The 22,549-nt window shown below is 47.9% G+C and overlaps 1 protein-coding gene and 3 long non-coding RNA genes across 6 annotated transcripts; all 4 read left to right on the forward strand.

Moving 5' to 3' along the window:
* Positions 1 to 250: 250 nt before the first annotated feature.
* On the forward strand, positions 251 to 3,415 carry EGR1 (early growth response 1). The gene is made up of 2 exons (XM_038150656.1): positions 251 to 688; positions 993 to 3,415. Exons 1-2 carry the CDS (start codon positions 454 to 456, stop codon positions 2,288 to 2,290), a joined length of 1,533 nt encoding a protein of 510 aa, XP_038006584.1. The 5' UTR covers positions 251 to 453; the 3' UTR covers positions 2,291 to 3,415.
* A 1,399-nt stretch (positions 3,416 to 4,814) lies between these two features.
* LOC119706720 lies at positions 4,815 to 11,167 on the forward strand. The gene is made up of 3 exons (XR_005258590.1): positions 4,815 to 5,253; positions 6,284 to 6,459; positions 7,368 to 11,167. It is a non-coding gene; the product is annotated as an uncharacterized LOC119706720 (long non-coding RNA).
* Positions 11,168 to 16,880: 5,713 nt separating this feature from the next.
* LOC119706501 lies at positions 16,881 to 17,694 on the forward strand. The gene is made up of 5 exons (XR_005258560.1): positions 16,881 to 16,935; positions 17,012 to 17,053; positions 17,148 to 17,315; positions 17,399 to 17,478; positions 17,555 to 17,694. It is a non-coding gene; the product is annotated as an uncharacterized LOC119706501 (long non-coding RNA).
* A 2,466-nt stretch (positions 17,695 to 20,160) lies between these two features.
* LOC119706520 lies at positions 20,161 to 21,693 on the forward strand. Of its 3 annotated transcripts, XR_005258563.1 has the most exons (5): positions 20,161 to 20,356; positions 20,435 to 20,476; positions 20,571 to 20,584; positions 20,698 to 20,738; positions 20,822 to 21,693. It is a non-coding gene; the product is annotated as an uncharacterized LOC119706520 (long non-coding RNA). The 3 variants fall into 3 exon arrangements; XR_005258561.1 differs by having other exon boundaries at positions 20,435 to 20,901; positions 20,979 to 21,693; XR_005258562.1 differs by having other exon boundaries at positions 20,571 to 21,693.
* Positions 21,694 to 22,549: the final 856 nt, after the last annotated feature.

Genomic DNA, 22,549 nt, shown 5'->3' on the forward strand with positions numbered 1-22,549 from the left:
AGCGCTGCGGCGGCGCTGCCCATGGCAGGGGTCAGACTTGCACCGGGCGTAGGGCCCTCAGCCCGGGGCGGGCGGGGCCCCGCGGCCCGGCTTTCCCCGGTGCCAGGCTCTGACGCCAGGAGGGGTCCTCCGGCCCGCATCCATATAAGGGCTTCCTGCTTTCCATATATGGCCATGTACGTCAGGGGTAGGGCGGGCTGCGGTCGGTGAGACCCGATATATAGAGGCGGTGCTGGAGCGGGCGGGGAGCCGAGCGCTTCCAGCGGGCAGAGCCGGGGGGAGCCCCGGGCGGGCGGGCGGGGAGCCGGAAGCCGAGAGCTTTCAGCGGGCAGCGCCGGGGCGACAGCGGCGCAGGGCGCAGAGCAGGCGACGGCTGCCTCGCCGCAGCCGGCCCGTCCGCCGGCCTCGCGGCGGCAGCGCCATCACCCGTCAGAGTCGGAGCCCGGCGCCCTCATGGCCGCGGCCAAGGCAGAGATGCAGCTCCTGCCCCCGCTGCAGATCTCCGACCCCTTTGGCGCCTTCCCGCACTCGCCCCCTGCCATGGACACTCACTATCCCAAGCTGGAGGAGATGATGCTGCTCAGCGGCGGGGGTCCGCAGTTCCTTGCCCCGCCCGGGGCACCCGAGAGTGCGGGCTTCGGCGCCGCCGGGGAGCCCGGAGAGCAGCATTTCGAGCACCTCGCGGCAGGTAAGCGCGCTGACCTCGCCCAGGCGGGCGGGGAGTCCCGGTCTGCAGCGGGGGCAGCGACGCCTGCGGGAATTCCGCGCTGCAGCGTCGCCTGTGTCCCGGCGGCCGCGCGGGGGGATTCTCCTGTGTGCGTCAGCGGCTCCGGACTAGCTGCGGCTGGAGACCTGCCAGCGACGCTGCAATATGTTATGCTCAATTAGAAATTAACCAGAATCTGGGACTGCGCTGTGGGAGGGATGGCTCGCGAAGCACCGGCAGCAGCTGCAGTAACTGCTGGAATTAATCGCTATTCCTCTCTTTGCAGACACTTTTCCCGAAATCTCCCTGAACAACGAGAAAACCCTGCCAGAAACCAGCTATCCCAACCAAACGACGAGACTGCCACCGATAACCTACACGGGGCGCTTCTCCTTAGAGCCGGCCCCCAACAGCAGCAACCCCCTATGGCCAGAGCCCCTCTTCAGCCTCGTCAGTGGGCTGGTGGGCATGGCTAATGCACCTCCCACATCTACGCCTACTTCATCATCACCATCCTCCTCCTCGCAGAGCTCCCCACTGAGCTGTTCTGTCCAAGCCAGCGAGAACAATCCAATTTATTCAGCTGCACCAACGTTTCCCAATTCCAGCTCTGACATTTTTCCTGAATCCCAGACCCAGTCTTTCCCCAACTCCTCTGGACCCCCCATCCAGTATCCACCTCCAGCTTATCCGACTGCTAAAACCAACTTTCAGGTGCCAATGATCCCGGATTACTTGTTCCCTCAGCAACAGGGTGAGCTCAGTCTTGTTCCAGCTGATCAGAAGCCCTTCCCAGCTCTTGAGACCAGAGCACAGCAGCCTTCACTCACACCACTGTCCACCATTAAGGCATTTGCTACGCAGACTGGCTCCCAAGAGCTGAAGACCCTCAACGCTAATTATCAGTCCCAGCTGATCAAGCCCAGCAGGATGAGGAAATACCCAAACCGTCCCAGCAAGACGCCTCCTCATGAGCGTCCCTATGCCTGCCCAGTGGAGTCCTGTGACCGGAGGTTTTCACGATCCGATGAGCTAACGCGGCACATACGCATCCACACGGGACAGAAACCTTTCCAGTGCCGCATTTGCATGCGGAACTTCAGCAGGAGTGACCACTTGACTACGCACATCCGCACACACACGGGAGAGAAGCCATTTGCTTGTGACATTTGTGGCAGAAAGTTTGCCAGAAGTGATGAGAGGAAGAGGCACACTAAAATCCACCTTAGGCAGAAGGACAAGAAAGTGGAAAAGGCAGCTCCAGCCTCAACTGCTTCCCCAATTCCTGCCTATTCATCCTCTGTGACTACATCCTACCCTTCCTCCATCGCCACCACTTATCCCTCCCCAGTGCGCACAGCGTATTCTTCTCCTGCTCCCTCTTCCTATCCCTCCCCTGCACACACCACATTCCCATCCCCTTCCATAGCAACCACTTACCCCTCTGGCACCACCACTTTTCAGACCCAAGTGGCCACTTCCTTCTCATCTCCAGGAGTCACCAGCAATTTCAGCTCACAGGTAACCTCTGCACTTTCAGACATGAACTCAGCCTTTTCTCCAAGGACAATTGAGATCTGCTGAGACTACTTTCTGGAACAGGAGAATTCATCTTTTCCATTGGTATTATCAGACATGGAGTCTCCAATTACTCCCACAACACCATACGTTGCAAGGCTATTTAGTTTAAACTTCAGCCGCCTGAATCGACTGCTGCTTAAGTTTTCCACCTCTGTTGAATGACTTAATTTGCATGGACTGTGGATATAAGTTCAATATAATTTCCCCCGTAAACAGTAGTCTTTTATTAGGAAGAAAGGACTTTTGATTAAGTATCTAGCTGATGTAAATTGTACATGTGCCATGGTTTTGCTTTCCTTTAGGTACTATTGATGTGGAAAAAAATCTTTGCATATTCATATTGTATAATTTGGAGTTTGCAGGGCCACATTTTGTAAATGTTAATCCTATTTCAGTGACAATACTATAATGCGTTTCAAACTTCTTTGGGAACAGCACTTACTGTATTTGAGCATGTTGGAGTGATGCTATGTAATTATCATCTGATGAGACACTCACATGTGGCAGAAGTTTTGTTTTAAAAGTTACAAGTCTTGGTGCCTTTTTGTGAAGCCTTGCTGACGTCATGCGTTTGTGTGAGTGGATGCTTTGCATCTTGCCTTAAAGTGGAAGGGATGTTACTCAAAGAATGTAAGGAAGAGCAGGGAATGGGTGGGGAGAGGAGCAAGAGAAAGGGCCAGGGGATGGAATGTAAGCAAAAACACCCAAACAACCAAACCAAACAACAACAACAAAAAAAAAAACCCCAAACCAACAAAACCCCAAACCAAACAATCAGAAAAACAACAACGACAACAAAACCCAACAAAAAAACCAACCCCCGACCCTCTCCCCCTCCACCTCTCAAAGTCTATTTTTGTTACAAAAATGTAAATTTATATATATATAAATATATATATTCAGGAGTTGGAATGTTGTAGTTACCTACTGAGTAGGCAGCAATTTTTGTATGTTATGAACATGCAGTTCATTATTTTGTGGTTTATTTTTACTTTGTAATTGTGTTTGTTAAAATGAAAGTGGCTGTTTGGCTTCTAAACACATTGAATGCGCTTTCCTGCCATTGGGATATTTGGTGTACAATACCCTTCAGAAAAAAAAATAAATAAAACATCAAATTGTGCAGACTTACACTTTTCTTGAAATTACTACTTAGGAAGACTGCACCACAGCAATCCCGACTCTTTTAGTTGCTTCAAAGCCAATACATAACCACTTGTCTCATGGGAAAAATAATACCTGTTTAAAGGAAGGAGACGAAATGAATCTTATGTCCAGTTGCTTGCAAAAATCATGGATGGCGGGCGGACTCATGTCCTCGCATTAGGTGCCTCACCACCTCTTTTGAAGTAGCCACAATTACTGTCTCCTGGTCTAGCCTTCCAGAATTTTGATTGTGCTAAAAATTAACCAAGTAGGCTGTCAAGCAATGCTTGATGAGCCTGAGGGTGCCCCAGGTTCTCCAGAGCATTTTGAAATGAGTAATTTTCATGCCTAAAGAGGAAAAAAGAAGATAGGTTGTCTTTGGTGCATTGTGTGAAAAGTGGTCCAAGTAAGGCAGTAGCAGTGCTTGGCTATACAGGAATGGAGGCCAGTGCAGCCTTGCTAGAGTAACAAAAAGGAAATAAATGCATGGGTCTTCTGCATCCACTATTTTCCTGGCCTTTGTCCCATAAAACGAAAACAGATTTCAGGGAAGAGAAATGCTTTATGAGAAAGCATTGCCCATACATTTTCTGCAAGATCTGTCGTTTGCTGTTGGCCTGAAAACAGGATTTCTGTTTCCTAAAAAGTTTGCTTCTAGTCCAATTAGTAGGATGAGTCGGTTTCAAGGAGTTTGTTCCCAAGGAAACAGCAGGTGTTGTCACTGGCGGGGAAAACCCTCCCCCCGCAGGAAGTGCAGCGGCGAGGAAGGAAGAGAAAACCTCTCGCTGTTGCTCTTACGCGCAGAAGACCCATTTGCTCGGAACTAAACCTCAGCTGTTTGTGATTTAAAGCCCAGTTCAGGCCTGACCACTAGCGACACGAACGGCCGCCCGGCTTGGCTCGGAGGAGAGCCCCCCCCGCCAGGCTCCAGCGCTCGCGCTGCCGCGCCAGAACCGGGGGCGGCCCCGCCTGAACAGAAGCGCCGTCCCCGCTGCTCCCCGCCCGGAACCGCACCGACCATATTTGGCATTTCCTCCATGCCTTTTATGGCTTTTCCGCGGCCCAAAAAAGGAGTTTCCTGCTCAGGCGTTCCGGGGCTGCTCCGCGCAGCCGCCGTGATGTCGCCGCGCGCTCCCCCTCCCCTTCCTCCCCCCCCCGCCCCCCCTCCCCTCGGGGCGGGCCCGCGCGGCGGCGGCTCGCGGTGGCTCGCGGTGGGTCACGCGCCTCCGCGCAGCGCCGAGCGGCGCGCGGCTCTCCGTGCGGCTCCCAGAGGCCGCTTGAGCACGGGCCGGCCCTCAGCGCTTCCTCGCTGCTGCTTACTGTTCGTTTCCGGTAGTAGGGACTGAGTCGCTCTTCATGCACGCCTCCGAAATAGGTAGGATACCGTCTAACCTGGGGAGTGCTGCAGAGGCCGGTGACCTTGTCCACCCAGGCTTTTGCTCTGCAGACCCTTTCCGTAAGCGACTGTTTATGTGGGGAAGTGTGGATAGTCCTCGACTAGGTGGCTGGTTTGCACTTCAGTTCCACTAGAGGAAAAATTATTGTTCGGTTTTCTTTTCCCTTAGAAGTAAGGAGCTAAAAATTAGTTCGAGCATACTCGGAGCCCAGTATCTGGTGCGGTACGCTATGTGGCTTGTTGCATTGTGTCCTTTTGTTGTCTAGAAATGCCACTGGAGACTTTCTGTAAAGCTGGTAAAATGAACTGTTACAGATGTTTCTGCTGTGACTGCGAACTGCTCTTACTGAGTAGCTCAATGGCCCTGACTGGAGAGATGAGACAACACGGAGAAAAGAGCTGTAGGCAGAGACTTTGTAAAGAGGTATGTGGTCATGGGCCTTTGTTTCCTTTAGGACTTTTCACTCGTACATGTCCAGACTTTGTGCATCTGAGCAAGACCTCGCGTAGGCCAAGAAAAAAACTTTGTAGGCTCTAAACTGGTAGCTGGCAGACTGAAGGTGATCCGAGCTGTGGCAGATGCCCTTAGAAGGGCTGTCCCCAAGTAGGTGCTCACCACTGTCAGGTTGGACTAAAGCTGAAAGTAGCGGCTGAAGGCTGGCTCATGAAGAGTGTCTTTGACCCGTTCTAAACCAAACTATTAACTAGGATTGACCCCTTCTAAAACAAACTGCACTGTTAACTAGGGCTAGCATATTTAGTGACTTTTTGGTGTAAGTGGCTGTTTATTTCAAATGTTTTCTGTTTGTGACACACTAGACTTTAGAATCCTGCAGAGTTTTGAGTGTAGATAATAAATTTATGAAGAGGGCTTGGTGGTGTGATTGTTGAGCTTAACATCCCATGTTTTTACCTGTGTACATTCTTGTAATGTAGCCCTAAAAAGTACTAGTTAAACCTAGAAAAGAGATTGCATGTTTTAAAGTGCAGAGAGACTCTACGATGAAATGTGAGATGCAGCTAAAGAACAAGAACTTTAAAAATAGTTAAGCTTCTCTGCTATAATCAAAGATCAGCCTTGACTGGTAGTCCAATGCTTTATGGTCTTGAATGAAACTCTGTCTTCTAAATAGCTGAGGCTTATGCTTATGCATAATCTCTAGCACTTTCTAGGCTTCAGTTTGTGATAATTTTTTGGCACTGTCATAACAAAAACGGTGGTTAAACAGAAGTGTTTTCAGTGTGTATATTTCACTTCCATAAATACAAACAGCATTATCAAAGTATGCTTTCTGATACTTTTTTTTTCTTTTAACAAGCATATAGGCTTATCTTTTTCTTTTGTGAGCTTTTCATACTCCATTTTTATATCTCCAAACACGAATGATGTTAGACAATAATACTACTGGTAAATGTTGATAGTTGAAAGTTCTGCTATTTGTGTCCTCTGTTAGGCTGACCTGGATAATATGATGTGACTTCTCTTATGCCAGCTGCTGTGACAGCGGGCTTCTCCTGTAGCAGTACAACTGTTGACCAGTAAGAGATCTGCGAACATCAGAGTCTGAGAGATGGGGAGAAAGAGTTTCAATTTGATCGGTAAAAGGCACAGAATGCTTTCATCCTTTTGGTAAGATGCAGTTACAACTTTAAAACAGACTGAGCATTACTTTTTATGTCTGTGGCTGTTTTTCAATCTGACCAGGGTAGTTGGGGATGGCTTTAGAAGCTCATGAAAACATGTTATATAATGAATATCTAAAATCTGTTTATCCTAATTACTGCACTTGTTTGACTGCACCGGTGTGTGTAGCTCTCGGGTTATCTACCGGAACGTGCCCAGCTAGGTAGCGAGTCACTGAACTGCCTGGTGCATTCTTACCTGTGACATTCTGTGAGCTTAGTGTGCAAACTGGACCTAGGTGTCTAGGTTTGCCTGCATTTACAGGAACTCTAGTCATAGCTGCTTTGAAATACTTTTAAACATACCTTAGCAAAATCTAAACATTAGTCAAAGTGTGATTAAGCTATGGAGTGAATGAGTTTAGTTTTACCTTTTTTAGTGCTTTTGACTATATTTTTCTTTTGAATACTTGAAAGAACACTGGAGCATAAGGAAATAAAGAGACAAGCTCGATTGAGTGAATCTTAGTACCAATTTCTTTGAACAGAATGTCAACAGTGGATCTTAGAATACTGTCTTAAAGGTTCCTTCCTAATTAGCCAGAGAATTGGAGTTGGAAATAGGACACAAAGTTGAAGGGAATGTGCAGCATCATCGTTTTGTTCTGAAGATACTTGCAGTTAAAGCTTTCGGACGTGAACCTTAGGTTCTCTTTGTGGAAATAAGTGTTCTGTAATTTTGCATGTGATTTTAAACATTCAATATACAAGACTAAATCTCTTGCTGGCTTTAGAGCATTGCATTGGAAGGCTGTGTGGTTTCTCTTCTTTTCCTGTTCTTAAATGAACTTAAAGTAACTTTAAAACAAAATAAATCAACTTTTTCTTCTTTTTTTTTTATTTTTTTTATTTTAGATGCTGGAAATGCCTCTCTGGACGTATGCTGAGCTCTCACTGCTATGGACTGTGCGGTCTTAATTACTGCAGGTTCCTGTTCTCACTGGAGAATTGGAAATGATTATTAATTAGACCACAGACGTGTTCTCTGAAACCTTTCCCTTTTTTCAGCCTTTAATTGTAGATCTTCTCTTTCTGCCTTTGAATTTACAGTGATTCTCTGATGTCGTTCACCTACCCAAATTCCTTGCAGCTCCTGGGGTAGAGAAAAGCTTCTGTGGCTGAGGTTCAGTGGGAAAATGATACTGTGCGTTCCACCTCCTTAATAAAAGTAACTGCTCTTTATATCTTAAAGCGTAGACTTAGTTGATCCTTTTTCGACAGAAAGTGGCAGGCTGAACTCAGCTGAATTACTGAACCATACTTTGGATAGTTGAATTTTTTAAAAGAAAAAAAAAAACCAAACCCAAACCCAGGCTTTTTGTCTGTGGGTTTCATTGGTATTGCTCCTTAATTGAGCCACACCTTTAAATTATGACGTGGGCGCTTTCTAGAAACAGTGTTCGGTACATTTTGCACTTTCTCATGGGACCTCCGGGCTCATGTTTTTCCATTGCTGAGTTAATTACGGGTCCAAGCAGACAGCGTCCCGTGCATCTGGTGCTCATTGATCTGTTTGTGATATTCATTTCATTTGGATGCAGAGTTGGGCTTTTGGGGCAGATGATGCCCCTCAAGCCATGAGGCTTGTTTAAACCTTGTACTCTACATTTTGAAGATCCAGGATGGGTGAGGCCTTCGTCTTGTTGCTGTATTAGGGAATAGCATTCAGGAAGTTCCTACAATATTCACATTGAAGTTGCAGTGTTTGAGGATATCGGTGTGATGGTTCTCAGGAATGAATCTTGCTCCCAGCAGTCTGTAGCATGGTAGCGTAGGACCCAAAAAAGTAGGGTGTGAGGGTCAGGGTGGATAGGAACACTTCCCCCACCAGAGAGAGTATATCTAAAGCAGAGAGTCAGAACCCAGAAGTGATGACCGATTGCCCCACCGCCAGACACCATAAACCAGAAGCAATGAATTGTAACCCCAGAGGGACTGCCAATACTCCCACAACCAGACAGAGCAATCTGCGACAGCTGCAGAAAGCATCTTTAAGATCTATCTCTGAAAACCAAATAAAATCACCTCAGAGTTTAGTTAGCAAGGTATAGGGGTTTGGAACTACTAGGTGAATACTTTTTCCATTAATTTGCCATAAATTTTGCTGAAAGTTCAAATAGGTTTCTTTACTGGTAATATAGGAGTATTAAATTCTGATTCACATTCTTTCAGCAATCCTAATGTCCGGAATTTATTGGTTATTTGCTCTATTCCTTTTCTGTCTTCCAACCCTAAAGGGTATTGCTTTCTGACTGGCCTAACTCCTGTCTGTAGTTCAATTTTAAAAGGGTGTGCCCATTTTGATCTTGACTGGTTATCAGTATCACATACTTCTGGGTACATCTGATTCAGTATTTGCTCTAAATAGTTACTGTTGTTTGTTGGTCTTGTGTCAATTTTCAGTCATAATGCTAAAATCAATTTGTCTTCAGGTACCCTAAATTTAATGTTTCCTTCCCCAAGCTCAATTGTGGCTTTTAAATTTTTAAGCAAATCCCTGCCTAGCAGAGATTTGGGTGAATTAGGTAAATAAAGAAACTGGTGTATTCCCATCGTCTCCCTGATTTTATATTTAAGTAGATTCAGGAAGAACTCATTTTCTGGCTGGTCAGTGGCTCTTAATACTTGAATGTTATTTTCATTTTTAGGTATCAATGCTTGATTTAAGACTGAAAGTGTGGCTCCAGTATCTACTAAAAATTCAACTCCTTTATCATTCCATGGCTGTATTTTAACCAGCGGGTCTGCTGCGGTAAGATCAGGTGGTCCCCCTGGTGGTCATTGTAATCTAGAGCGGCTGCAATAGTTTCTTGTACTTCGTCTGCTAACTACGGGCACTGGCGTTTCCAGTGTCCTTCTTTCTTACAGTATGCACGTTGATTCGGCCTCGACTTAATCTGTGGCTGATTTGAACCTCCTCTGCCTCTGGTATTTCTGCCTCTGCCTCACCCACACCCTCACGCCGGTGCTGATCCAGAGCTGCCAGTATGACTGCAGCGAGTTCTTTCCTCTTTTCTTGATCCCTATTATTGTACACCCTCTATGCTTCTCCCATTAATGCCTCTAATCTGTTTACAGGCTTCTTCAGCTTCTGAAGTTTCTGCCCAATATCTGGGCTAGATTGCTCTAGCATCAGGGAAACTAACCGTTGCTTTCCCATATCTGACAGGGGATCTAGGGTTGCTAATTTACGCATCGCTGCTTGGAGCCTGTCCACAAAGTCAGTGGGTGACTTATGCGGTCCATGTTTAACTGACCAATTAACTGCTTTTGGAATGGCATTTTCTAATCCAAATTTGACTAGTTCCCGGCACTTAGTTAACATTGTATAGCTGCCTGCATCGTTTAGGTCCGACAAAGGTTTTACAATAGGAAACAGCTGGTTCACTGTACCTTGGTAAGGCTCCACTAGCAATTTGTCCCTGCATGTGTGCTCTGGCCGTGTTTGTCACTAACTCTTCTTCTGTTTCTGTTAGGTCTGTCAGCATTAAATCAATGTCACCCCAATCTGGGTTTTGATTCCTGACCATGAACTCCATCCTTTTTGCTACTTTGCTAAGGTCTCTTCTATATTTCCTAACTTCTCCTGGCCAGCTGTTCGGGTCACTAGTAGAAAAGGGGACCTTTACCTGCACAGCTTCTCCTGTGGGACCCACCGCTTGCCTTAAGGGGGCTACCAGTGGCAAAGCTTTCCTGGTTTTACTCTTTGTACATGCTGTCACCAGGGTCCCTGAACTTGTCCGCTCACCGGGGTCATCCATCTCATCCTCACTACCACTCGGGCTTAATTGAGGAGGAGGAGCAGCCGGTGGGGAGCATACAGCTGGCCTGGTAAGTAAGTTTCAGACACCTATAACACTGTCTTCCTCATGCTTTTCTGCCTACTTCAAACATCTCTGCCCTATGTTACATACTGAACAACATCTCTATTTTCCACCTGATCTCTCTTTCCACGGCACGGACCAAAGGGTCTTGTGGGGCCAAATTGATGCCGCATTCCTTCTGCCACTCAGGTTTAATTTAAAATTCCATTAGAGAGCTGCTTTTCACCACTTTCCACTTTATACGAAGGCCACCACTGGATTACCTGTCTTCAGATTACCCCTTGGGATTCCTCCCAGATTTTTCCAATGTGCTAAAATACATCCCAGCAGACTTTTTAAAATAACATTTTTACTTCCTGTGTTAACCCATTTTAAATGCTATCCAAATTTCCACACTTGTCATTATGTATTAGTACTTCTCCTTTCTTTATCTTTATTCCCCATGGACTACACTTAACACACACTGGGCATCTCCGAGTCACCTGGCACCACTGTTCTCTTCTACAGTACTGACAAGCAACGTAAACAAAAGGATTTTTTGTTTACAAAAACAGTTCCACAGAATACATGAGGAATTGGGGTATGATAGGACATAAAATGAGTTTCCTAAAACACACAAGGGAAACAACTAATACTCTTACAACACAAAAAATACGGAATAACAAATACCACAGTCAAAACCCAAAATGCCAAGGTCAATACCAAAAGTCATCAGTCAAAAGACTTCTTCTGGGGACTCTAAGGCCTTGCATCAACTTCAGGAATTTCACCTGTAATACAGCACCCTGTGTGGAACGTCTTACAGGAGCTACTTAACCAAGACCTGAAACAGAATTCCAGAACGATCAACAAATACCTAAATTTCCTGCAGTCGGTTCTTGTCTACCCTCGCAGAGAGCCGGTGAAGCACGCAGTCCCTCCAGGAAATTCTCAGGGTGTGCCGAGGGAGGCCCCAGCTCCAACAGATCTCGCAGTCAAGCGGAGAGTCCCGTCCTGCCGTGAGGTCGCCAGACTGAAGCTTGAAAACTAGGCAAGAAAACAGTACTCGACAGCACAAGGCCTATAGAGCAGGTATTTGTTGATTCGATGCCAGGAGCGAGGGGGGGAATAGCTCCACCACAGACTCACTCGTCCATTCCTCGCACAGTACTAGCTTTTATACTTGTTTTATTTAATGTGCACATTACGCTTTCCTAACCTTCCTCTTGTAACATGTTTTCTAATTGCATGATTACATAAGCCTTATAACACATGGTGGTCGTTTTAGATGAAGGCTCGTAAATCGTTCTTGGGCTCGAACTTTTCACCTCTCTTTTCTGCATATGCTCTGTAGGATTGTCTGCTCAAATAGCCAGTTGTTAGTTTTTTGCCATTTGCGTGTTCTGCTAAATTTGCTGATTTCTAAAAAGTGCTCCATTAGTATCCTGTTACGAAGTAACTACTTCTTTCTGCACAGCTCCAGCTTTTACATCGCTCACACGCTTCTCTTACTGCCTAGGCATTGCTTTGCTGAAGAGTTTCTAAATGTGGCGGTGGGCTTTGCAGCAGCTGGAATTTCTTTCTGCTTCAGGAAGCGTCTCATCATATAGTCTGCAATTTAACAGTTCCTGTGCCAGGATAATTGTAGTGGAAGACAGCAAATGAAGCTAAGAGACTCAGCTAGGATGCCCCAGGTGCCTGCCAAGCACAGATTACGAAATACCAAACCCCCAGGTTGCAAAAACACTAAAAGCTCATGTTACAAAAGACAAAAAAAAGCCTACAAAACACTAGGTTCCAAAATATCAGAGTAACCTAGGTTCGAAATACTAGAAACCCAAATTTTAAAGTATCAGAAAACCAGGTTTCAAAATCTCAGTTTTAAAATACTGGAACACCAAGTTCCAAAATACCAAAAAAACCCAGTTTCAAATTACCAGAACAGCAAGTTCAAAGTAACCCACTTTTAAAATACTAGAACAACAAGTCCAGAAATACCAACATAACCCAGTTTCAAAATACCAGTTTTCTTCTCTGAAAAGCTTTCCCTGATGACCATCAATACATGCATTTATTTTCATCATTTAGCCAGATATAATAAAAATTTTACTTTAAAAGCAAACATCTGTAGTAGTTTTCTGCTTAGATTGTGTCTGTGAGAGCTGGATTTTGGGCCGGAGAGCTGCGGTCGAGAGCAAAGGATGGAGTAAATCTGTTCCCTGCAGATGCCGAGGGAAAGACTGAGAAGGCGTTTGGCGTTTTTTGTCTGTTCTTATTGGGTTCGAGGCAGGGTTGGTTTTTTTTTTTTTCCCTCCTTTCGCGTTGTCGGGGGGGCATTGATTCTGGAGGGTTTTTTGCCGGGGGCGGCTCCCGTTGCGGTGGCAGCTGCCGGTTTTTGCCGCCTTCCCCGGCGGCAGCGCCGCGGCGTGGGGTGGGGCGGGCGGCGGTGCTGCCACCCTGTGGGCAGAGCGCGGTAGTGCAGGCGAGCGGCGCTCGGCGGCCGAGCGGCGCTAGGCGGGCACGCCTCTGTGCGGCGGCGGGCGGCAGGGCGGGCGCGGCGTGTCGCGGACGGGCTTGACCTTCTCAAGATGGCGGCAGAAAAGGCGGGCAAATCGGAGGACCGCGGTCCGTCTACTGGACTGCCCGCACGGAACACCGACGCCGGCGCGGCCCGAGCGGGATTTTCTGCGGCGCTTCGGGTACCGTGGAGACGGGCTGTGGGCTCATCAGCGCCGCGGGCGGGCGTATTTCGGCGGGTTTGTGACAGGCATTGGCGCTAAACGCCTATCTCCCTGCCGAGGTCCCCTCCTCGCCGCCCTCTTGAGCGTGGCGTGTCGCGGACTGGTTTGACCTTCTCAAGATGGCGGCAAAAAGGGCGCGCAAATCCAGCTGAGCCGAGTGCAGCCGAGTGCAGCCGAAGAGCCGAGCGTAGCCGGGCGTAGCCGAGAGTAGCCGAGTGCAGCCGGGCGTAGCCGAGTGCAGCCGGGCGTAGCCGAGTGCAGCCGAAGAGCCGGTAATAGCCGAGCGTAGCCGAGTGCAGCCGAAGAGCGGGGCATAGCCGAGTGTTGTCGATAACAGCCGAGTGTAGCCGAAGAGACGTAATATAGACTACAGACAGCACTACGCATCCATAGACATTTTAAATGGGAATGGCAATGTAAAAACATGGCATGTTATCAAACTAAAATGCTGTTTAAAAGAAAGGGGTTCTTTTTGGCTTGCATTTGGGTAGAGGCAGGGGTTTTACTTAAATCATAATAGAAGTGCCGTGCCTCTCCCGTCTCGTCCCCTTTCGTCCTGTCCCGTCTCCCCGCCTCCCAGCCATACCAGTGTAAATAAGCAAAACAGAGATATAAATATGGAAATGGGAATATAAATATAGGATATAAAATTGAAATAAAATAAATATAAATAAAGAGAACATGCAACATAAATAATTTTGTATTATATCAGGAAGATATAATGTTTTATGTCCATTAGATGTTTATGTAAAATATAGAAATACAGATTACAAACAGCAACGTCAACGATGTAAAAATAGGAATATAGGTAGCATGTGGGGTTCCAGGGGAGAGTTTTCAACTTTCCCCTTTTACTGTGTCAGTCCCTCCCCAGAGCCTCCAGACCCTCCACAGCACTCCCAGAAAAGAGAGGGGTTATTAGGAGAAAAGGGGTTTAAATGGAGGGGAAAAGCTTCCCTTTCCCCTATTTTTTGTGTTCAAATTGTGAGGGAATCTGCTTCCACTGCAATTTTAATGGTCTCAGTTGAAAGCATCCTGCCTTTTCTATGCTGTTAGGGGGGCTAATTTACAGGGAGTCCCCATTTTCCATTATTTTCCAGTTTAAATAGAAGGGGAAAACCTTAACGATGTTTTTTATGGGTTTGATTTAAGGGTAACCGCCCTCTTTTTTGTTTTCCTAAGGCTTAAACTGAGGGGGATGCCCAGCTATCTCTCCTTCTTAAGGGTTTGGATTGAGGGAAAAATCCCTATTTCTTTCATCACTGGAGAGATTTACAGTAAGAAAACCTGCTCTTTTCCCGATATTTTAGGGGATTAAATTAAAGGGCAGAAGGCATTTATTTGCCATTGTATCAGTTTCAGTGGAGGCAACTGCCCCATTTTCTCATTTTAAGGGGTTCACTTGAAGGAAGCTCTGCCTTTTTCAGCATTTTAAGGGTTTAAATGTGCATTTCAGGGCACTTCTTTCTGTGCCCTAGGACCAGATATCTCAGAGAAGGGTGAGCCTGGCACGTACCTAACCCTTACACTGCCCTGGAGGCTATTATTTTTCTTATTTTTGTTTATAATGTAGATAGCCCTAATTAGAGGTCCCAAGCAGACTTAGACAATTCATATCATTAGTATTCTTCTCCACCCTACTTAGTCACATGTGAAATAATATTTAGTAGTCACTAAAGAATAATTATGTCAGTTGACAGCAAATTACCCAATTTGTCTGGCTGTGCTACCTAAACACAAAGTTTTATTTCTCACCAGTTTTCCGCCCTTTTGCTCCAATTAGTTGTAGCAAAAAAGAAAGCGTTGTCATTCCTCAGAAGAGTTTACTCCTATATCAAGCCCTTTACTCCCCTTGAATTCAAGGCAGAGGAGCCAAACAGCTGTAGCTGCTCTGAGGGCTTTTATACCTGGTGGGATTTGCCCCCTCCCTTTTCCTGGGTGCCATGGGAACGAGAGGCGGGCACCATCAGGGGTATATTAACCCCAGCTTTTGCAGAGGGGCTTCATTCCCTCTCTGGGATCTGCTGGGGTAAGAGCTTTCCTCTCATTTCAGTGAAGAGACTCTTTCAGCTTATCTTAGCTTGTTTCCAGCAGGTGCTTTTAGGCATCTAAAGTCATAGAGGCTTTGAAGATGCTGTGAAGAATTCAGCATTGAACACAGGGAGTATTTAAGCTCATGATTTTGGGTTGTGTGTTTTTAGGGGTGGAAAAGTTCTTTTGTAGTTTCTGGTTTTGTTCTTGGTTGTTTTTAGGTTGGAGGAGGAGTGCAACTTCCGGAAAATCCAGATTGTGTGAAGTGCAACACTTTTTGTGGCAGATTCATCACATCACAAAAGGGATCTGCCCAGTGTCAAAGATGATGCTTGAGATTGAGACTACAATTAAGTTGAGGATTGTGACTAGGAGCAGGAGGGTGAGGATGTATCTGGTTAGGAGTTATTGTGGGGGGTGGTGGGGGGTTTTGAAGGCAGCAAGGTGAGAAATGGTGTCTATTTGAGGGCCCCCCCAAGGCTTTTCACAAGCGTAGCAGAGGCATTCACATGTCTTACGGCACACAAGCACACTGCAGTCACAGAAATGCCATGTAACTTTGCCTTTCTCTAACCCAGGTGCCACAGCCTTGGACTCAGGATGAAGCTGGAGACTCGAGGACCCAGGCACACTCAGGAGAGGGCAAGTAGCTGATTTTCTGGGATTTGGCCCATATATCACTGAACTCATACATTGTTTCTGGTTTTCTTTATTGTAGTTGACCAAGAGGCTGACAGGGATCACAGGGCCCTCTGAGGCAGACTCATTTCAGGTCCAACGTGGATTCACCTCACCGGTCATCCAAAAGATAAGTTGGGGGGCCACAGCCTGGAGATGGGATGATAGGAGAGTAGTGGCTTGGAAATTCCTAGACAGATTTAAAAATTTGCAGAGGGTGAAGAGATGTCCTCTAAGGGGCCCCGTGGAACAGCTAAAGGGAGAGACTCTGCTTTCGATTGCAGCTGTAGGGTATGCGGTGCAGAACAGTTCTGGTCTGTGTTGTGTTGTTCGGTGTCCTGTGTTACCTAGTGTGTCTTTGGGGTCCCTTTGATCCAATATCTCTGCCTTCTCCCCTCGAGGCCCTTAGCAAAACCATCAGCTGTCATGTCTAGGTTCTCGAACGCTGGCACTTCTCAGCAGGATGCCAATATCATTTGTTCTTTTACCGGCGGGCTCAGCCGCATCTCGAGTCACATCTCCAAAGCATCGAGTCAGACGTCTTTTGAGGCATTGTTCCTGGCTGTATCAGCATCCATCCTTTCCAGCCGTGAGCTGTAAAGTCCTGGGGCACGTAAGATTGCACGATATGGAGAACATTCTAAACATATCATTGTCTCACAGCCGCCTTGATCATCGTGACCAACAGGTCTTATAACAGGTCACTCTGTTCCAGTCTTCTGCTCCTTAGAGGAGCTGCCTCCATCCACTGTCCCCTGAGCATCAGTCATCTCTTTTGGCATCCTCGTGGTCCTTGCCACTGCTTATTCTTCCCAGGAACTCTTTTCTCATCATTGTGTCACACTTTGTAGTATAAAGTGATGTTTGTGTTTAGAGATCCCATTGTTTGTCACGTCCTGTCCTGTGTCACGGGTGTGTGCACATATTTGTGCCGGAGCCGCTCTGCCCCGCTGCGTAGCCTGGTGCGATAGGACCAGTCCCGGGGACTTGAACTTTGTAGCGTGGGCTGTAGTTGGACTCTAGGTGGTATTCCTAGATTGACATAAGATGTTTGGAGCTGTGAAGGTATCCTGCAGACCTTTGACTTTTGTTCTAACTTTCTTTCAGATCCAGAAGGATAGAATCCATGGCGGAGCACCCCATTCCGGGTGCAGAGGTTCGGCCGAGCAGGTCAGTCACGGTTTGTGTTTGCAGGGGAAGTGTAAATGGTGACTCTGTTACAGCACTGTTCTTTCTTTATTTTTAGGAAGTCAAGCCGGATAGCAGCAATCAAGTTGAAGAGGGCAAGGTGAGCAGTGTGCAGTGGACAAAAGCAGTTGTTATTGCTGAGGTCTCAATTTCTGTTGCAACTGTAAGCGTCCATTCTCGTTTGTGTGCTTTAGGCAGTCCACTCGGAGTATGCCAGGCCCCCGTCACCAGCCACCTGATGGACCGGGTTTGCTGCTTTTGTGAGCCCTGTGGACGTCCGACAGGACTCGGTGATGAAGCCTTTGCTTTTTCTGTTTAAAGGTGGCACCTGGGTAGCCTTTGACAATGGTGGAGGAGTTGCAGTGAGTCAGGGAAGCGGGGAGGAGGAGCGAGGGTCCACTCAGGTTTCAGCAATGCCACATCATCTCATCTGCTCTTAACCCAGGCAGACCCTGCGACGACAGCGTGGCCTCCGTGCACGGCGCAATCGTGCCGCACGAGGACCCGGGCATTCTTAGGAGAGCGGTGAGTAGCAGAATTGTTGGGTTTGGCCGACGTGCCTCCAAGATCACACAGTGATGCTCTGTTTTCTTGACTGTAGGAGACTACGAGACAACAGCCCAGTGACAGCAGGAACTTCCCAGATGGCGAGGCAGCCTTCCTTTGCACCTGACACGGACCCGGTTCCCCAGATGTCAGAGATAAGTAGAAGGCTGTGACCCAGACAGGGGATGAAAGCGGGGTGCTGGGTCGGAACTCACCAGGAGGAGTTTTTGAGTCTGCTTTGGAGGTGGGGATGTGGAAGAAGCGGCCCCTTAGGCCACTGAATGGGAAAGTGTCACTTGTGATCACAGTGCTGAGGTGCGCAGGGCAGAGCAGTCCCGGTGCGTCTCGTGTCACTTGTCTGTCGTGCATTATGTGTGTTTGGGTGTCTCAGGTCTTTTTCCTTAGCCCTTTGAGGGGCCTGTCAGAAACCCATGCATCATTCTTAGCATCTGTGATCTCAGAGTTCCTTAGCCTGGCACCGATGCCATAGAACTTTTGACTTGGGAGCTCGGACAGGCATCAGAACTGCCACTCTTTTTAGAAGCATCCGGTCAGATGTCTTTTCAGGTCTTGTTCTGAGCTGTATGGACAGCTGTGCCCCGCGGGATCCATTGCGGCAGATGAGGACTCGTAAGAATGTGAGGACTGGTAGAGGATTCTGACCATAGGATTCACAGGCATCCATCTTTGCAGTTCTTGGAATAAATATTTCAGTTAGCATCTTCTTCCTCCAGGGTTCTCTGAGCTTCATCAGCTCGCCATCGCCCTCTCCTCGGTCATCTCATATTGCATTCTTTTGGTCCTTGCAGTCATTCTTCTTGCCAAGAGATTTCTGTCCCTGTTGTGTCCCCCATTGTTTGTCACGTCCTGTCCTGTGTCACGGGTGTCTGCACATATCTGTGCCGGAGCTGCTCTGCCCCGCTGCGTAGCCTGGTGCGATAGGACCAGTCCCGGGGACTTGAGATTTGTAGCGTGGGCTGTAGTTGGACTCTAGATCGTATTCCTAGATTGACACAAGCTGTTTGGAGCTGTTGAGTTATCCTGCAGCCCTTTGACGTATATCCTAACTTTCTTTCAGGTGCTGATGCATTATATCCTGGTCAGAGCGCCCCATCCCGGGCTTGTGGGTTCCCATGAGCAGGTCAGTCACTGTTTGTATCTGCAGAGGAAGCATAAATGGTGACTATGTTACAGCACTGTTCTTTGTCTTTATTTTTAGGAAGACAAGCCAGGGAGCAGCAGTCAAGGCCGAGTGGGCAAGGTGAGCATTGAGTAGTGTACAGAAGTACTTGTTATTGCTGAAGTCTCACTTTCTGGTGCAACTCCAAGCCTCCATTCTCATTTGTTTGCTTTAGGCAATTGACTCGGCAGATGTCCAGCCCCTGTCACCAGCCAGCACATGCACCGGGTTTCCTGCACATGTGGGCCTTGTGGAAGTATTACAGGACTCTGCGATGAAGCCTTTAAATTTTCAATTTCACTGTCCTATCTTGGTAGCCATCAGGACAGGCCAAGGAGTTGTGGTGAGTCGGGGAGGTAGGGAGCAGGAGCGAGCGTCCGTTCAGGTTTCAGCAATGCCAAATCAAGTTGTCTCCGCTTAATCTAGGCAGACCCTGTGACAACGGCGTCAGCCTCCGAGCACGGCCAAAGCGTGCGGCCTGAGGTCCTGGGCATTCTTAAGAATGTGGTGAGTAGCAGACTTGTTTGGTTTTGGCTGATGTGCTGCTAAGCTTGTGCACTGATGTTTGGTTTTCTTTCTCTTGGCAGAGTAAGATACGACAGCCCGGTGCCAGCAGGGACTGCTCAGATGGCGAGGCTGCTTTCTTTCGCACCTGACACAGATTGGCATGCCCACCTGTCTGAGAGATGAGTAGAGGGCTGCGACCTGCAGAAGGGATGAAAGTGGGGTGCTGGGCTGGGACTCACCGGGAGGGATTTTTGAGTCTGCTTTGGAGATGGATGTGGAAGAAGTGGCCCCTTAGGCTATGTAAAGTGAAAGTGTCACTTTTGATCACAGTGCTGAGGTGCTCAGGGCAGAGCAGTCCCGGTGTGTGTTGTGTCACTTGTCCGTCGTGCATTATGTGTTGTTTGGGTATCCCATGTCACAGGTCTTTTTCCTTAGCCCTTTGAGGGGCCTGTCAGAAACCCATGGATCATTCTTAGCATCTGTGATCTCTGCGTTCCTTGGCCTGGCACCGATGCCATAGAACTTTTGACTTGGGAGCTCGGACAGGCATCAGAACTGCCAGTCTTTTTAGAAGCATCCGGTCAGATGTCTTTTCAGGTCTTGTTCTGAGCTGTATGGACAGCTGCGCCCCACAAGGATCCATTGCGGCAGATTAGGAGTTGTAAGAATGTGAGGATTGGTAGAGGATTCTGACCACAAGATTCTTGGACATTCATCGTTGCAGTTTCTTGGAATACATCATTCAGTTAGCATCTTCTTCCTCCAGGGTTCTCTGAGCCTCATCAGCTCACCATCGCCCTCTCCTCGGTCATCTCATATTGCATTCTTTTGGTCCTTGCAGTCATTCCTCTTGCCAAGAGATTTCTATCCCTGTTATGTCCCCATTGTTTGTCACGTCCCGTCCTGTGTCACAGATGGGTGCACATATTTGTGCCGGAGCTGCTCTGCCCCGCTGCGTAGCCTGGTGCGATAGGACAAGTCCCAGGGACTTGAAATTTGTAAGGTGGGGTGTAGTCAGGCTCTAGATGGTATTCCTAGTTTGACACAGGATGTTTGGAGCTGTGAAGTTCTCCTGCAGCCATTTGACTTGTCTTAACTTTCTTTCAGATGCAGCAGGATAAAATCCATGGCAGAGCATCCCATCCTGGATTAGGGGGCTCCCCATAGCAGGTCAGTCACAGTTTGTGTTTGCAGGGGAAGTGTAAATGGTGACTCTGTTACAGCACTGTTCTTTGTTTTTATTTTTAGGAAGTAAAGCCAGATATCAGCAGTCAGGTTGAAGAGGGCAAGGTGAGCAGTGTCCAGTGGAATGAAGCCTTTGTTAGTGCTCAAGTCTCACTTTCTGGTGCAGCTCTAAGCCTCCATTCTCGTTTGTGTCCTTTAGGCAATTCACTCGGAGTATGCAAAGCTCCCGTCACGCACCGGCCGATGGACTGGGTTTGCTGCTCTTGTGAGCCCTCTGGGAGCCTTACAGGACTCGGTGATGAAGCCTTTGCCTTTTTTACTTAAAGGTGTCATCTGGGTCACCTTTGGCAACAGCCATGGAGTTGCGGTGAGTCGGGGAAGCAGGGAGGAGAAGGGAGGGTCTGCTCAGGTTTCAGCAATGCCACATCACCTCGTCTCCTCTTAACCCAGGCATACCCTGCAACGACGGCGTGGCCTCCGAGCGCAGCAAAAGCATGTGGCCCGAGGAGCTGGGCATTCTCTGGAGAAGGGTGAGCAGCAGAATTGTTAGGTTTTGGCCGACGTGCTGCCCAGATCATGCATTGATGCTCGGTTTTCTTTAATGTAGCCGTCTAAGAGACAACGGCCCAGTGACAGCAGGAACTTCCCAGCCAGGAAGGCTGCCTTCCTTCACACCAGACATGGATCGGCATCCCCAGATGTCTGAGATAAGTAGAGGGCTGTGACCCAGAGAGGGGATGAAAGCAGGGTGCTGGGTCGGGACTCACCGGGAGGAGTTTTTGAGTCCGCTTTGGAGACGGGGATGTGGAAGAAGCGGCCCCTTAGGCCACTGAATGGGAAAGTGTCACTTTTGATCACATTGCTGAGGTGCTCAGGGCAGAGCAGTCCCGGTGCGTCTCATGTCACTTGTCTGTTGTGCATTCTGTGTGTTTGGGTATGTCATGCCTTTTTCCTTAGCCCTTTGAGGGGCCTGTCAGAGACCCATGCATCATTCTTAGCATCTGTGATCTCTGCGTTCCTTGGCCTGGCACCGATGCCATAGAACTTTTGACTAGGGAGCTCAGATAGGCATCAGAATCGCATCTCTCTTTAGAAGCATCCGGTCAGATGTCTTTTCAGGTCTTGTTCTGAGCTGTATGGACAGCTGCGCCCCGCAGGATCCATTGCGGCAGATGAGGACTCGTAAGAATGTGAGGACTGGTAGAGGATTCTGACCATAGGATTCACAGGCATCCATCTTTGCAGTTCTTGAAATATATCATTCAGTTAGCATCTTCTTCCTCCAGGGTTCTCTGAGCTTCATCAGCTCGCCATCGCCCTCTCCTCGGTCATCTCATATTGCATTCTTTTGGTCCTTGCAGTCATTCTTCTTGCCAAGAGATTTCTGTCCCTGTTGTGTCCCCCATTGTTTGTCACGTCCTGTGTCACGGGTGTCTGCACATATCTGTGCCGGAGCTGCTCTGCCCCGCTGCGTAGCCTGGTGCGATAGGACCAGTCCCGGGGACTTGAGATTTGTAGCGTGGGCTGTAGTTGGACTCTAGATCATATTCCTAGATTGACACAAGCTGTTTGGAGCTGTTGAGTTATCCTGCAGCCCTTTGACTTTTGCCTTAACTTTCCTTCAGGTGCAGAAGGATTCCCCTGAGCAGGTCAGTCATCGTTTGTGTCTGCTGGGGAAGTGTAAATGGTGACTCTATTGCAGCACTGTTCATTGCCTTTTTTTTTTTTTGTTTCTTTTTTAGGAAGTTATGCCAGAGAGCAGCAGTAAAGTTGAGGAGGGCAAGGTGAGCAGTGATCAAAAGATGCCAGCATTTGTTATTGCTGAGGCCTCAATTTCTGGTGCAACTCTAAGCATCCACTGTTTTTTTTGTTAGGTGGTCCACTTGCAACTTCTCCCGGCCAAGGATGCCCGATGCCAGGTGGGTGCAAGCTTTAGGTATAGGTGTGGCATACTTGTCAGATCAGGGAGGTTGTGTTTTCCCAGTATCTTAGCATCCTTTTTTGCTTTGTTTCCTTACAGGTGCTGTCACTGCCCTAGGTGTGCCATGGAACAGAGGCAAGCGGGTGAGTTGGTGTTTAGGCAGGATGACTCACGGGTGAGCGTTCCGTAGCAGCACGCTAAGCGTGTACCTTTTCTTTTTGCAGGTATCTTTGGGCCAGCCTCTGGAGTCAAATCAA

Source organism: Motacilla alba, chromosome 13 (genome assembly GCF_015832195.1).
Source record: "Motacilla alba alba isolate MOTALB_02 chromosome 13, Motacilla_alba_V1.0_pri, whole genome shotgun sequence".
NCBI classification, from domain to species: Eukaryota; Metazoa; Chordata; class Aves; order Passeriformes; family Motacillidae; genus Motacilla; species Motacilla alba.